This window comes from Dromiciops gliroides, chromosome 3 (genome assembly GCF_019393635.1).
Source record: "Dromiciops gliroides isolate mDroGli1 chromosome 3, mDroGli1.pri, whole genome shotgun sequence".
NCBI lineage: Eukaryota > Metazoa > Chordata > Mammalia > Microbiotheria > Microbiotheriidae > Dromiciops > Dromiciops gliroides.
In genome coordinates this window covers 529,131,356-529,148,024 of record NC_057863.1, presented here as the reverse complement: position 1 = coordinate 529,148,024, position 16,669 = coordinate 529,131,356, and the positions used below count along the sequence as shown (strand labels likewise).

The window sequence follows — 16,669 nt, the reverse complement described above, 5'->3', positions numbered from 1 at the left end:
TACAACAAGAAATTGCAAATGTTTCTATTTTGGCCAGAAACCCTAAGAGTCTCCCCCTATCCCCACACCCCAGACTGACTTTTCTTTTTGACAAGGTAAAAGAAGCTATTTTTTTGCCTCATCTCTTACCAACCCTTTATCACTGAATGAAAGGTAAGGTAACTTTAAGGGAAAGGTACAAACAGCTATAGGCACTAACCTGCTACCTGGGGTGAAATAAAAGAAACAAAGAGGGAAGAGGTTATTTTTTCTTCTAGATTACTGGAAACTTCACTTAAATGTCTACAATTATATAGGCAACTTTACAGATTTCATAAAAGGTATTTTTTTAAAGCCACAAATTTAATTTATATAACTGAAATTTTATAAAATCTCTTTCCTGCCCCTTTCCCCAAAAGGGCAGCTCATAAGGTTCAGAAAATTAATCAACTGTATCAACTTCAAAAAGCATTTATTAAGTGCCTAACATATTCTAAAACTGAGAAATAAGGAACTGAAAAGTGACACAAAAACATTGGAGTTACTTACTCTTAGCCATTCTACCATATTCTCTTCAATTTCGCTGTCAGCAGAGATGTCCAATATTAGACGACGTGTTAAGTGAGCTTTGTGATATCTCATAAAAACATCTTTGTTTTGTACATACTTAAGTACCAAGAGCTGCATTGGAAACAAAATCACATTCAGTTTCTTGCCTGCTTGGGGGCTGACCCTCATCTCACCCCAAATATACAAAAGTGCAGTAGGAGAAGAGCTCATATCTTTGTAGCTTATTTCATAGAGTAATTAATCCTGGCTGGATTACTGGTTTTCTGAAATTGAGACAAGCTACCCAACTGCATTTGTTAAGTAAAAACAAGACTTTCAGAATTCTCAAGACAACTGGTCAATTTTTTAGCTAGAGAACAGTTTGCCCTCACTTCTCTCCATTTTCCTTTTTTCCTGGCTCCCACCTGTCTTTATGCATGTTTTCACTCCCATTTTCTTTCCCGTTTCTACTCTTTTCCCCCTTCTGTTTAATTCTGGTAGCTACAATGATGAGGTTGACAGAGTTGCTCTTTTTGTATATATAGCTCTTGTTTGGCTTATCATTTGGGGACCTTATGAAATTCAGTCAGAATGAGTAGCAATGGTGCTGTGCTCCCCAGCACTGTGACTCCACCTTATTCTTTACAACCCTTAGAAAGGAACCAAAGAAATTTTGCAAAAGTTAATAAGTTAATAAGAAGAACACAACATGGCGATGATGTTCACTCTCAATATTATTTTTGGGTAAAACGGTTTTAAGCAAAAAACTGGTAACCTTATATCGACACTAAAGATTTTATATTAATTACACAGAAAGTCTTTATGGATGCTATCAGAGAAAGACCAAAATCAAAACAATGGCATTTAAATAAATTATCATAGTATATTAAAAAAAAACCCTACACATACCACTTCTTTAAGTTTGGCTTCAATTTCTTCTGAGGTTAGTTTTTTGCTTAGTGGTGTTTTTCTTAGCAACATGTCACAGTAATTGGCAAGGAGTTCAGGGCATTTTGATTCAGGTTGTGTTTTTAATCCAACCCTAAAAATAAAATACAGGCAGTTCATTAAATTGCAGTACCATTTGTGAATATTCTTCCTGCAACCAGTCTTTTATATTCTACACCCAAATGCCATTATCCAAGTTCAAACTCCTATCATACCTTATGCCCAAATTATTCCAACAGTCTCCTATGTTCCAGTCTTTCCCACCTTCAAGCCATTCTATAAATTACTATTATATTTATCTTTTTTTTTTTTTTAAGTGAGGCAACTGGGGTTAAGTGACTTGCCCAGTGTCACACAGCTAGTAAGTGTTAAGTGTCTGAGGCCAGATTTGAACTCAGGTACTCCTGATTCCAGGGCCGGTATTCTATCCACTGCGCCACCTAGCTGCCCCTATATTTATCTTCTTAAAATATACGTTCTATCCTGTAACTTCTTGATAAAAAAATGTTCATTAGTTCTCAACTTCCTGAAAGATCAAGTCTAAATTACAAAGTTTTGCATTCCACATCCTCCACAAATAGGTTTCTCTCTTACCTCCCACTTTCTATGTGAATCCTCAACTTCAGTCAAATTTATTGTCCCTACCATACTTGTGATGCCGTGTTCCCACTTTTATTCACATGCCCGGACTGTCAACATCCCAATTTTTACTACTTTAAATCTAACCTAGACTTCAAAATCAGTTCAAAGTCTATTTCCTTTGTATATTCTCCTTCAATTGCCCCAGCCAGAAGTCATCTCCTATATCAATAATTCTCTATATAACTCATGAGCAATTCAATTTAATAAACAATTATTTTTAAAAACATTTTGACTGACTATATTTATTTGGGGCATTCATTTCTTTTTATATTTTGAGTTCTAAATTATCTCCCCCTTTTCCCTTACTGAACCAGAAGACAAATAATATATCAATTATATATGTGAAATCATGCAAAACATATGTCCTTTTAGCTACAGTTTTTAAAAATGCAAGAAAAATAAAGTTAAACAATTATATTTCAGTCTGCACTCAGAGTTTATCAGTTCTCTCTCTGCAGATATATAGCATTTTTACATCATGAGTCTTTTGGAATTGTCTTGGATCATTGTATCGATCATAGTAGCTATGTCTTTTACACTTGATCATCATTACAACATTGATGCTAATGTACACAATGATCTCCCAAGGTCTTCCCATATTTTTGGAAACCACCACCCTCATCATTTCTAGTAACACAATAGTCTTCTATCACAATCATACTGCACAACTTGTTCAGCCATTCCCCAACTGATGAGCATCTCCTTAATTTCCAATTTTTTGCCTTAATAAGCATTTATTAAGGATGTACTAATATGTCTGGCACTGAGAAAACCTCTTGTAATAAAATCTTGCACTACCTGTGACATCTCTTCTAATCCTGTTCTGATTAAAAGCCAGGTGCAAAAAGAATCAAAATACATTAAATAAGTAGCACGATGCCCTCCATCAATGAAGTTAAGGAACTGGAAGGCCACTCTGCTTTTGTTTTCTGTCAAAACAACCAACCTCAAAGTCACGCACTGATTTTTTTCTGTTGTACAAGTCTCCTTAATACTAAAACAATAATTTCCTAATTGGCAAATTCAATGGCATTTTCTCAGTTCTCACCTTCCTAGGCTTCTCTTCAACATTTTAATAGTGTCTGAAGGCCACAAACTTCACTTAGCAACATTATAACATGGTTAGACCTACAGTTTAGATAAATCACTTTGGCAAATGAGCAAAGGATGAACTGGAGAGGCTTGTTGCAGAGAGACTGGTTAGAAGGCTATTGCACGATCTATTGAAAGTCAGTCCTTGACACAAACTTTTGTTCAAAAAAAAAAAGAAAGAAAGAAGGCTATTACAAAAGTCTAAGAGTGCAGTGATGACAGTCCAAATTAGAATGTTGGTTATGTGAATGGAAAGAATGGGATGATGAAGAGATATATTGTGAGGGTAGAAAAAACAAGACAGCAACAGATTAGATATGTGGAGTGAATGGAATAGGGTAGTTGAGGTGGCAGGTCCCAGTGACTGGAGGATGGTGATGCTTTCAATAATAGGAAAGGGGATAACTAGGTGGTGCAGTGGATAAAACACTGGCCCTGGATTCAGGAGGACCTGAGTTCAAATCCAGCCTCAGACACTTGATACTTACTAGCTGTATGACTCTGGGCAAGTCATTTAACCCTCACTGCTCCACAAAAAAACCCCAAAACCAAAAACAATAATAGGAAAGTTCAGAAGGGGGAAGGATTTTTGGGGAAAAAAGATAATGAGCTCTCTTTGCATATGCTGAAACTGAGATATCTATGAGATATCCAGTTTGAGATGAAGTTGAAGAAGTTGAAGATGTGAGTATAGGGCAGCATGTATAAATCTGGGACTAATTTGCATAGAAATGATAACTGAATCCACTGGCGTCTCACCAAGTGAGAATGTATAGAGAGAAAAGAGAAAGGGATTCAGTTGAAGACCCAGCAAAGGAAACTGAAAAGAAATGGTTAGAAAGACAAGAAGAGAATTAGGAAATAGCAGTGTCATGAAAACGTAGAGATGAGAGTAGGAGAAAATCATCAGACTACAGCCTCTAAGCTCTCTCCCAATGCAGATCTGATTCCTGTATCCTTTAGCACCGTTTTGTTTCATTAACATGGCACTTATCATCTACTGCCTTCTAATGTACTCTTCTGTGTACCTGTTTTAGGAACACAGGATTTTAGAGTTGGCAAGCATCTCAGAGACCACATGGTACAACCCCTTTATTCTCTCCTACTAGGATGTAAGCTTTCTTAAAAGCAAGGATAGCGTCTTTTACACCTTTGTATCTTTCAGAGTGCATTAACATAAGGCATATTTCTAAAAATTTGCTAAATGAAAAATATCTCCAAAAAACTCATGGATGGCCATCCTACAAAACTAAAATTTTTTCCAAGTTGCAGTCACAGTACCTAATGGCTAAATTAAGGAAAGAAAGCTTAGGCAAACTAAGGCCACTATAGAAGACTGTATATAAACTTAAGATTCATTCTAAACAATGGTCCATAAGGTAATTCTTTAGCTATACCTTGGGGTTTTTTTGGTTTTTTGTGGGGCTATAGGGGTTAAGTGACTTGCCCAGAGTCACACAGCTAGTAAGTGTCAAGTGTCTGAGGCCAGATTTGAACTCAGGTACTCCTGACTCCAGGGCCCGTGCTTTATCCACTGCGCCACCTAGCTGCCCCCCCATACCTTGATTTCAAAAGAAAACTAGAGAAAATGGTAGTAATATAAACCTGTTTTTCTCCATTATTTCTCCTTTATTCTACATCCTATTTTAGAGATAAAGGAAAATCCCCCAATTCTCCGTAAGACTCCAATTTCTAAAGTTTGTATAGTGGGTTGGCCCATTATCACAAGATAGTCTGTATCTGTAACAACTGCAAGATTGTTGGAGTTAAACACCTACTATTAGCATTATGGAACTCCTAGCTATAACTCATCCACATTTAAGCCCAAAAGTTAACAACAAAAATGTTAAAGATTTAACCAGGAAGCATGCAATTTATTTGTTACAAAGAGTTAATATAAATGTGACCTTCATTTAAAGAGTTAACACAATCAATTGTATTGTTTTGCGGGGCAATGAGGGTTAAGTGACTTGCCCAGGGTCACACAGCTAGTAAGTGTCAAGTGTCTGAGGCCGGATTTGAACTCAGGTCCTCCTGAATCTAGGACTGGTGCTTTATCTACTGTGCTACCTAGCTGCCCCCACAATCAATTGTAGTAGGTATTTAAAGAACAAAGAAAACAAGTGGAAAAAAATAGTGTAATGAATGAATTTAATTTATCACATCATATCTAAAGTAGCCTAACTGAAGCAATAAAGCACCATGAAGAAGAGATGGAAGGGATGCCATATGCCAGGAAGGTCAAACCATCTCAGCTATCCACCAATTTCCCTCAGACTCTGGTTGGGACAACTCAGGACCGTGAGCCCAAGAACTCTAGGAACAGCAGTGCTCCCTCAGACCCTGTACTTGTACAGCTACTGAAGATCTGGAATCCATCTATCAGTCAATTGATAAGCACTTATTAAAGGGGAGAGATGACTTGTAAATAAACAAATACATCTAGCATACAGAATAGACGGAAGATGACTTAGAAGGAAATGCTTGGGAGCAGCTAGGTGGCATAGTGGATAGAGCACTGGCCCTGGAGTCAGGAAGACCTGAGTTCAAATCCGGCCTCAGACACTCAACACTTACTAGCTGTGTGACCCTGGGCAATCGCCTCACCAAAAATTAAAAAAAAAAAAGAAGGGAATGCTTGGTTTTAACCATCATCATCTTCTATGCATTAAAGCAGACCCAAGGAAGTTTATTTAAATGTAGAATCAGAAGAGTCTACATACTTAAAGGTACAAACCTTGCTACATTTTTTAAACCTATAATTTTTTTGACTTCACTTATTTAGGATGACTTTTCCTCAAAACAATTAAGCCAAGTCAGCAGTTTACTACACATGTAGAATCAGAGATAATGGAAAAGATATGTGATACAAAAACCATAATATCCCCCCCCCCCAAATTAAATAAAAATAAAATTATGGGGCAGCTAGGTGGCGCAGTGGATAAAGCACCAGCCCTGCATTCAGGAGGACCTGAGTTCAAATCCGACCTCAGACACTTGACAGTTACTACCTGTGTGACCCTGGGCAAGTCACTTAACCCTAATTGCCTCACCAAAAAAAAAAAAAATTAAAAAACAAACAAACAAAAAGTCCCCATAATATCCCACTCCCTACTATATAAATTATTTCTAATTTCTTGCAGGAAGGAAATGAAGGAGTTGAAGTATAAAGAAAAAAACCCCACAAAATTCTCTCTGTAGTATAAGGAGTTTGATAAAATAACTTGATCTTAAATGTGAAAAGTAGGCCCATTTTTAATGGCTCCAAGGCAGAGGCCTCCCACTTGCAAATAAATAGACTGGATTTGCATAAGAAAGATCAATTCAGGGGTTTGGTTTTATTTTTTAAGTTAAATTTTAAAAGTATCATCATATAAATATTTTCCCTGAATTAAGAAAGGGATTTTATTAACTTAATTGTTCACTGACACTGAAATGAGAAATACATAAAAATGCAAATATACTTTTATTTAAGTTACAGCTAGCATCAGTTCAGTTTGTTTATTTGCAGATGGGATGACATTTCTGAACACTTGTGGACACACATAAGGAACAACTGTAGAAAAGAAATGCTGCCCCCAAATTTAACAATTTCTCTGGCTTATTCTTTTTTTTTTTTTTTTTGCAGGGCAATGAGGTGACTTGCCCAGGGTCACACAGCTAATGTCAAGTGTCTGAGGCCAAATTTGAACTTAGGTCCTTCTGAATCCAGGGCTGGTGCTTTATCCACTGCACCACCTAGAAGCCCCTCTCTGGTTTATTCTTATAATTTTTTTTTTATTAGGAGAGGAGATAATCTAAAGAGAAAGTTCAACAATCAAGTATTTTCCCCAACCTAAAAACTGGGGGAAAAAAAGATGAAGAACAGATTTAAAATAAGCTAAGGTAGCTTATTATTAAACTACACAAAACAAATAGAATGAGAGTTAATATGATACTTTCAAAACCTAAAATATGGTAAGTTTCAAAATGTAAATTTGATCATTTTTTAATTTAAAAATGAATGTTTCCTTAATAAAAATTTCCTTACCCTTTCTGCTTTAATGGTAATTCAAGTTTAAAAATTGTAGCATCATTCACAACTGCTTTGTATGCCTAGAAATAATTTAAAATGAAATAGGTAAAAAAACTTTTTAACATTTAAAATACTTATACACATGAAATTAGGCATTTTCTGTTAGCATTCAATTCAACAAGCATTTATTAGGGGCTTATTATGTGTAGGACATTGTGCTAGGTGCCAGGGACATATAAAGATAAATATTACACAGACCTTACAGCGCTTACAATTTAATAGCCAGAGGAAGACTACAAATTACATCATCATCATCATCTAAAATAATAGCTAGTATTTCTGTAGTACTTTAAACTTTAAGGTTTAAAAGTGCTTTATGTATGTTACCTTATTTGGTCCTCATAACCCAGGGAGGTAAGTGCTATTAATTTTTTTTTACAAATGAGAAAACTGAAACGGAGAAATTACATGATGTCCAATATCCCACAGCTAGTATGTCTTTTGAGGTAGGACTTGAATTCAGGTCTTTCTGACTCCAAGTTCTAAACCACTTTGCTGTTCAACATAAGGGAGAGTATAAAAAGCACAAAGGAGTGGTCCTATTAAAATGCTATGAGAAATATGAAGAGGAAGAGATTTTCTTCACATGAGAGGACCAGGAAAGGCTAATAAACAAAAAAGATCAGGCAACTCGACTGAGTCTTGAAGCAAAGAAGACATATATACTCAAAAATACAGGTGCAAAATACATTCTAAAACGAAAAATAAACGTTTACATTATAAATAGCACTCTTCAACGGTAAAAATAAGTGAGTTAGCTAAATAAGACCAATCCTTTATTTGGTAATTTTAATTTGTGTACTGAAGGAAACTTTTTAACTAAAAGTAAACTATGACAGTGACATTTTTAGTAAAAAACCCAGTGAAGTCACATACCTTATCTCTTGCAGTAAGAAATCGTGGATCATCTTGAAATGCTTCTTTAACAAGTTTACTAAATCGATTAAATAGTGTAAGTAACTGTTCAACATATTTTTCAGAATCCTAGAAGTAAAACATATTTACAAAGTTTAAAAAAATTAACCACAATGCTATATTGGTAAAGTTATTTCAAATATGTTAACTATACAAATTAAATAGAATTAAATTACTATAGATCTAAAGCACTAAGAATATTTTCTTGATGTGATACCGTACCATTGTAAATATTATTTCACTTAACGATGTTAAGTATTTGCAATTTTCTTTTCTCATCTTGACATACATTTATTTCTGATATATTTTATTGAAAAACACTTACAGTAGTAATAGTTTCAGCAGCTGCTACCATATCAGCTAGGCCAGCACTCACTATGTGTTCCTCTAAATCTTTCAACATTGGTTCTATTCCATTAGGAACTTTGTCCATCAATGAAAACATTAAATGTAATTCTGAAAAGACAAAAACATGCCAGTAAAACTACCTTATCCACTTAGAAAAAAAAAATCAACTTACCTGAAAGTTTCCTCCATAAAGAGAAAATGAGTTTAGGAATTATCACGGTAAGTAGGGCCTGTTCTGATTTAATTTTCCAGTTTATTCCCAACAATTACAAAAATGAAGAAAAAAAATCCTAACTCAAAAGTGACTACATACTGAAATGACACCTGAATAACCTAATCTCTTTCTTGGAACAAGAAGGTATTCAACTTTATGTTGAAGATTAGTAAACTGAATAAATGTAAAGGTATAGGTATTTCTTTCAAGTATGACAATACTTAAAACATAACAGGTAATATACAATACATAAATTATTCTACATAATGAAGAAATGCAATGCTTTTTACCATTCTCTCCATTCCCCACAAAAAGTCAAAGACATACCCCCACAGTGTCCCCCCATCCCCAATGGTCATCCTATAATCCTTTTGTAAGGGTTCATACTTTGGGAGCACCTTCTGCTTATACATAACATTACTGTACTGCTCCTTTAACACTGGACTAATAATAAATTCCACTATTCCTCCTTGGATAGTGCTCAAGTACCGTTCAGCTTGATCCATTTTTATTACCTTCTAGTGCATGATACTAAGCCACTGAACATCCTTTGGTGACAGCAAATGATAAGTTATGGGTCGATTCTGTTTTATACAATATAAGTATTCTTAAAAATAATATAAACTATTTCTTTTAATAATGAAAACCATATTTTTAAAAAGAGGACCTTATTGTGAATGCTTTTGGAAAATTAAGAGAAAATATGGTAATAACATCCTAGCTTAGGAAAGTAAGCTGACCTTGAAGCCAGAAGACTTGGATTCAAGTCCCACTTCTGACACCTTCTGTGACCTGGGCAAGTCATTTAACTTCTCAGTGCTGTAGTTTACTCGTTAAGACTAGAAGTTGCAGAGAATGTGTCTAGTCCTTTTTCCATCCTAAAAAAAAATAACACTAGCCTCTACCTCTCACAATTTGTTTTGTAATTTCAAATCTTTTTGGACACAGAAACTGTCCACCAAGGTTTGGAAAGGTTGTGATTTGTATTTGTATATGGAATATTCAGATTGATTTTTTAAAAAAGGTCTTTTTATAATACTTAAATATATTCACTGACAGCAAAATCACTATGCATGTGTATTCTTGCATCATTTTCTGCAGAAATAGTGTTCAATTAAACAGAATGGAGTATTAAAATATATAAGATCTGATTACAAAGCAACAAGATGAATCCTGTAAGCCATGCATGAAAAATCTCTTTTTAAAATTGTAGTCACCATACTTAATGTAAACCATCCTTTTAAAAATGGGCTATTAACTTTAAAGAATTATGTTATTATCAAATATTCCAAATCATAATTCAAAGGCTACTAAAGTACCATCAATTTAACAATATTTCAAATAGAAAAAAAATTGGTGAAAAATATAATGTTTAAGATAGTTTACTGTTATAATCTTTAAGCATAGAATGCATTAACAAGTACCTTATATAAATACTAAGAGTAAGATAACTGAGAGCTATCAAATAATTTACTTAACAATTACTTGTATTTGACACGAGTTATTTACTATTTTACTTACTTTCAGTTTCATTTCGTTTTATCATGCCTTGGCATTCTGCTAAAATTGTCTCTTTAAAGGATGTCACCAGGGCATTTACACAGCATTCCATGAGCTGAAATATCAGAAATTAAGTGAACTCATTTCAAGTTTTTTAGCACATAAGTTTCAATTTAGAAGCTAAAATTAGTTTCTCCACAATGAGAAAAACCTGTTATGTGCTCAAAACGGAGGTTACTTACCTGTAATGCAGGATCTCTAAGATGTATTTTTCATACTGATTTAGCATTTATGAGTACATTCTTTTGCCCCCTGAAGATCAGAGGTATAAGGCTTGCGACCACTTTAGGCGAGGTAAGTCCTTTAGAATTTTGAGAGGTTATGTTTGTGTTGGGAGAGGGTGTGTTTTACTTTAATTATGAGAGAATACAAAATGGTTTTAAAGGCAACTATTGATAATGTTTCTTATTTTAAAAATTCATATCCTTTGATCATTTATTATTTGGACATAAATCATTCTCATACATTTGGGAAAGCCATCTAAGCATGGCAAAAATTCCCTCCCTCTCAGCCCCAACTGATACATTTTTTAAAAATTCTGGATGCAAAACATTTTGTTATTTAACAATTCATTTTGTATCAAAACCTACTTTGCCTCTGATAATTTCTACTTGTTCAATAATGAGGAATTCTTTTCTATAATTGTGATAGACCCACCACATTTCTTTAAGGCCTGTTTCCTCCTTATATTCTTGGCTACATTTTTAGTACTAATACTTTTCTATTCTTTTGGCATTTCCCCTTTGTGAAATACCCAGAAAACTGATCTACATTTGGGTTGTTTTTTTTTTGCAGGCCAATGGGGGTTAAGTGACTTGCCCAGGGTCACACAGCCTGTAAGTGTCAAGTGTCTGAGGCCGAATTTGAACCTGGGTACTCCTGAATCCAAGGCCGGTGCTTTATCCACTGCGCCACCTAGCCGCCCCTACATTTGGTTTTAAAATTGTCAACTTCAAAATATTTTTCCCTGTACATACTGGGTTTGGTCCACTTGCTCTTCCCGACTTAATCTTTTACTTCTTCATATAGCCATATCAGGGAGCGGACTATTAGTTCATAAACTAAATGTATGTAAGGTTCCACTATGACCACCCTAGTTTAGATCACTATCTCTTCACTTCAAACTACTAAAATCACATCCAATCCATTCTAGATACTGCTGTTAACAATGTCTGCCACGTACTCAGAAATCTTCAAAGATATTCTATTACCCATAAGATCGAACCCAAACTTAAAATTCCATCTCAAGATTTTACACTATGTGGTCCCAATCTACCTTTCTAAGTTTTATCATCAACAACTCTTATATGCAAACCATCTATTCTGACCCAACTAGTCTATATACTGCCCTCAAAACAGGCTTTATGGGGCAGTGGATAGAGCGGAGTTCAAATCCAGCCTCAGACACTTAACACTTACCAGCTGTGTGACCCTGGGCAAGTCACTTAACTCCAACTGCCTCACTTAAAAAAAAAAAACCAAACAAACAAAAACAGGCTTTATGCTTTGCTCCTTTAACACCTTTGTTTACACTAATCTCCAATTATTGAATACCCTCTTCAAACATCTCTACCCCTAATCAAACTAGACATACTCTCTTGTGAGTCCACCTAAATTCCCCCAGTGTGAAATGTCTTTTTTATCCCTTTGAACTAATATATATCATCAACATACTGTATCACTCATTTGATACTTAACATTTACTGTTCTTTGCAATTATTTCTTTTCATCTATATGTATAATCTTCTCAACTAAAACCTGAGTTACTTAAGCACAGGGGCCATATTTTGTATCTCCAATAGTACCCAGTGCCTGGATTATAGTATATATATATTTTTAATTACATTAAAAATTTTTTAAACAAATATAAATTTTCTTCCCCTCCCCTAATTTAAAATAAAACAATAACCTTATTATATGCATTAGCAAGCAAAATGAATTGCCATGTTAGTCGTGTCCTAAAAATATTACACCTCAAGTTGTGCTCTGAGTAAATCATCTATGTAAGGATCATCAGTTTTCAAGTCTTTCAAATTTGTTTATTCTTTTGAAGTTTTCATTATTGTATACATTGTTCTACTGATTATATTAATTTTATTCTGTATTAGTTCATATAAATCTTTCCAGATTTCTCCTTTTTGTTATTTTTTATAGCACAGCAGTATTCCAACTAATTAGTATACCATCACTTATTCAAACCTTTCCTAATTGATGGATACCCCTTTAGTTTCCAATTCTTTGCCACAACAAAAAGAGTGGCAAACACTGAACATTATGGGGCCTTTTCCTCTTTCTTTGATCTCTTTGGGGAACAGGCCTAGCAGTGAGATAGTTGAGTCAAAGGGTATTCCCAGTTGACTAACTTTTGTGGTAGATTCAATACATACCGATTGGGTATTTGTTTACAAGAAAAAAAATTATGTTTAAGGAATTGTAAAGACCACCAGAAAGAGTCAAGTGACCTAAATGTATGATAATGGGGAAGTTTTACCTTTTATAGTTGCCTCAACTTACTCAAATGGATAGATATGTGATTTTCCTCCACTTCTCTAAATGGTAACCCACCCATGTCTTCTTATACTGTGTCAATTAAGACAATTAAGACTGAGTAATCTTTTTTTTTTTTTGGTGAGGCAATTGGGGTTAAGTGACTTGTCCAGGGTCACACAGCCAGTAAGTGTTAAGTGTCTGAGGCCACATTTGAACTCAGGTCCTCCTGACTCCAGGGCCGGTGCTCTATCCACCGCGCCACCTAGCTGCCCCGAGTAATCTTTTAAATTATCAGGCAGCTCTAAAAATTCTGTGGTTCCATCCTTGTTTTTACAAAAGTAATTTGCAGATTAGAGAAGCCAGACTAACCCAGAATATCAGATAGTATGAGAAATTTTAATATCTAATTATAATTGGGCTACAAGTTATAACTATTAACTGAACTGCAATATCAAAATAAGTCAAGCCTAACATTCTTCCTACTACTGTCTAAATTTGGATCTTGGCTAATTAGTTATCAAATATGATCTTCATTACTTTTATAAAGATATTTCTGCCCTATGAACAGATACTAAGATATACTATGCTAAAAACCTGCAGAAATCCATGTAATACAATAAAAATTCTTTCCACAGTTAGTTTTTACCCCACTTTTCTAAGGCAGTTTCTAATTCACCCCTTAGGATATTCTACTAAAGGAGAGGAAAAAACAAAATCTAAGTATATTATAACTTTTAAAAATAGCAACTGAGGAGTACTGATAGCTACTGAGCAATCTCATCCAATCAGTCATGAACTGTCACTTGATCTATAAATCTAAAATATTAATTCTCCTATAAGTCACATGACATCAATGTCTCTCTAAGGCCCTAATATAGAAAACACATTCTGTGACATTATACTGATAGTAACTTAGAACACCATTTACTGCTTGAATAACTAGAATGAAACATTTTTGGGTCCCCCTTCCCATAAATTTACCTTGTATATATTTTACATTCATGTTGCTTCCCCCAAAAGAATATAAGGATTTCGTGGGCAAGGACAGTTTCATTTTTGCCTTTGCATCCCTAGCACCTAGCACAGTGCTTGGTACATAAAAAATGTCTTATCAGTGTTTGATGACTGATTAGCAACCCTTTAAAACAATGAACAGGCAAAGGATCTTTTTAAAGAGGCAAAATTTCTAATTAAGAATCCAAGAGGGGCGGCTAGGTGGCACAGTGGAAAAAGCACCGGCCCTGGAATCAGGAGTATCTGAGTTCAAATCTGGTCTCAGACACTTAACACTTACTAGCTGTGTGACCCTGGGCAAGTCACTTAACCCCAATTGCCTCACTTTAAAAAAAAAAAAAGAATCCAAGCAATAAGAGTGTTTAAGCATAGCATAAGATTAACAATTGCCCTGTGTACTCCTACTGAAAATGGCTTCAAGGACTTTTGGTCAGTCTCTACTGAGAAAACTGTGTTTTCCTATCAGTTGAGAAGACTGTTTATAACAATTCATAGTTTGACTATTTTATTGTGTTATCTTTTATATTACTGTAGTTACTGTATTAGTAACACTAATGTATGTAGTTACACTCTTGGTTTTGCTTTCTTCACTGAGCTGTACTCCAGAAGGCTTAATTTGATAGTAATGTGAAGGGTAGATTAAAAGGGTATTTGGGGGCAGCTAGGTGGCGCAGTGGATAGAGCAGGGGCCCTGGAGTCAGGAGGACCTGAGTTCAAATCCGGCCTCAGACACTTAACACTTACTAGCTGTGTGACCTTAGGCAAGTCACTTAACCCCAACTGCCTCATTAAAAAAAAAAAAAGAATATTTAGGGGGAGAGAGGACATACAGTATTGGCAAAGAACAAGGATCTGAATTAAGATGAATAACAGCATTATAGAATGATGAAATCAGAAAGGACTTTAGAGACCAACTACATATGACTTCTCAAACTCAGGTATCAAAATAACCTTCCTAAAGCAAAGGTCTAAACATAACACTTCCCTGCTTAGGAACTTTCAGTGGCTCTCGACTCTCCCTAGAGTGAAATATAAACTGCCCTGCTTGGCATTAAAGTCTTTTACAATTTGGTTGGCTCCAGCCCACCCTTTCCAGGTTTATTGTATATTACTCCCTTTCATATACTCTACATTCCTACCAACCTAATTTTTTTTCCGTCTCCCATATACAACATCCTTCCCCCACCCCCTATTCTCCATGCCCTTTCTTTGTCCATGCCTGGAATACACTCTTTTTCTGATCTTCACTTAGAATCCATAGTTTTATTCAAGGTACTCTTCACATGCCACTTGTTAAGGAAAGCCTTCCCTGATTCCAATTCTTGAGTTTTTCCTGTCTTTAAATTAGTGTGTACATATCTATATCTTTAAATGATGCCTCCTATCAGTGAAGACAGAAACCTTTTCATTTTATCTTTGTATCATCACAAAATGGATTCATAAGAGTCTTCATGATGCAAATTGGCTTGGTCATGAAGTTCAAGTTAAGTTTCTTATTTCACTTTTAAGAAGCTTATACTATTTCTAGTAATATAAGACTCTTAAGTTGGTTGCAGTAATGACAGAAAGGAGCAAAGAGATAAGAGAAACACTGAAGTAAAATGGAGAGAAATGCCTACTAAATGGATATGAAGATTAGGATAAGAGATATTTCAATTTTGAAACAATGGATGAAATGAAGGTGCTATTAATTAAAACCGAGATATCTAAAGCTTGACTTAATTTTGTGGAAGATGAATTCAGTCCCTCCCCCCCAAATTAACAAGCATTTATTTTTTTTTCTCCTTCCAACTCCAAATGATAAAAGAAAAACCTAAGTAAGCATACTTAAGCAAAACAAATTCTCAAATTGAATATGTCAAAAATTCTATGTCTTATTCTGCAGATTGAGTTTGTCACCCTTCTGTCAGGAGGTATGTAACATTCTTTATCACTCATACTCTGGAATCATAGTTGGTCATTGTGTTGATCATAGTCCCTTCAAAGATGAATTCAGTTTTGCAAACACTGAGTGTAAAGTGTCAAAGAAACAGGTAAAAATGTTCTGCTGTTGTTTAGAGAATCTACAACTGAAATTTATATGAGAAAAAGGTTGGGGATAGAGAGATCTATTTGGATATCATTCATATAGGGGTCCTGAAAGCACAGGATCAGATAAAATAACTAAAGAAAATGGTGGAAAAACAAAAAGGACCAAGGACAAAACCCTCGGCAACATCTACATTTAGGATATGGAAGCAACCAGTGAAAGAATAATAATAGCTAAGAGTTAGTACTTATGTAGCACTTTAAATTTTCAAAGTGCTTAAAAAATTCCATTTCATTTAATCTTTACAAAAACCTCGGGAAATAGGTGCTATTATTCTTATTATACAAATGAGGAAAGTGATGCAAATAGAGGTTAAGTGACTTGTCCAGAATCATACAGCTATAAAGAGTCTAAGGCAGGGGCAGCTAGGTGGTGCAGTGGATAGAGCACTGGCCCTGGAATCAGGAGTACCTGAGTTCAAATCTGGCCTCAGACGTTTGACACTTACTAGCTGTGTGACCCTGGGCAAGTCACTTAATCACAATTGCTGGAGGAGGAGGAGAGGGAGGGAGGGAGGAGGAAGAGGAGGAGGAGGAAGAGGAAGAGGAGGAAGAAGAAGAAGAGGAAGAAGAAGAAGGAGGAGGAGGAGGAGGAGTCGGAGTCTATGGCAGAATTTGAACTTAGGTGTTTTTGACTCCAAGTCCAGTATTCCATCCACTGCATTTCTCAGCTGCTGAACAGTGTGACAAGTAGAAACAACAAGGGAATCTAGCATCACATAAATTCAAGAAGCAGTAACATCAGTAAGGAAAGA

General features: G+C 35.2%; 1 protein-coding gene across 2 annotated transcripts in view; it reads right to left on the bottom strand.

Annotated features, from left to right (window-relative positions):
• The window catches only part of CUL5 (cullin 5), a 95,169-nt gene that overhangs the window by 13,076 nt on the left and 65,424 nt on the right, over positions 1-16,669 (bottom strand). For both annotated transcript variants that reach the window (XM_043994708.1, XM_043994709.1), the window contains 6 exons: positions 10,284-10,377; positions 8,526-8,656; positions 8,162-8,269; positions 7,241-7,305; positions 1,438-1,570; positions 529-660 (listed from right to left, as the gene is read on the bottom strand). In XM_043994708.1, the coding sequence (XP_043850643.1) occupies positions 529-660; positions 1,438-1,570; positions 7,241-7,305; positions 8,162-8,269; positions 8,526-8,656; positions 10,284-10,377 (663 nt within the window). The remainder of the gene's footprint in view (positions 1-528; positions 661-1,437; positions 1,571-7,240; positions 7,306-8,161; positions 8,270-8,525; positions 8,657-10,283; positions 10,378-16,669) is intronic.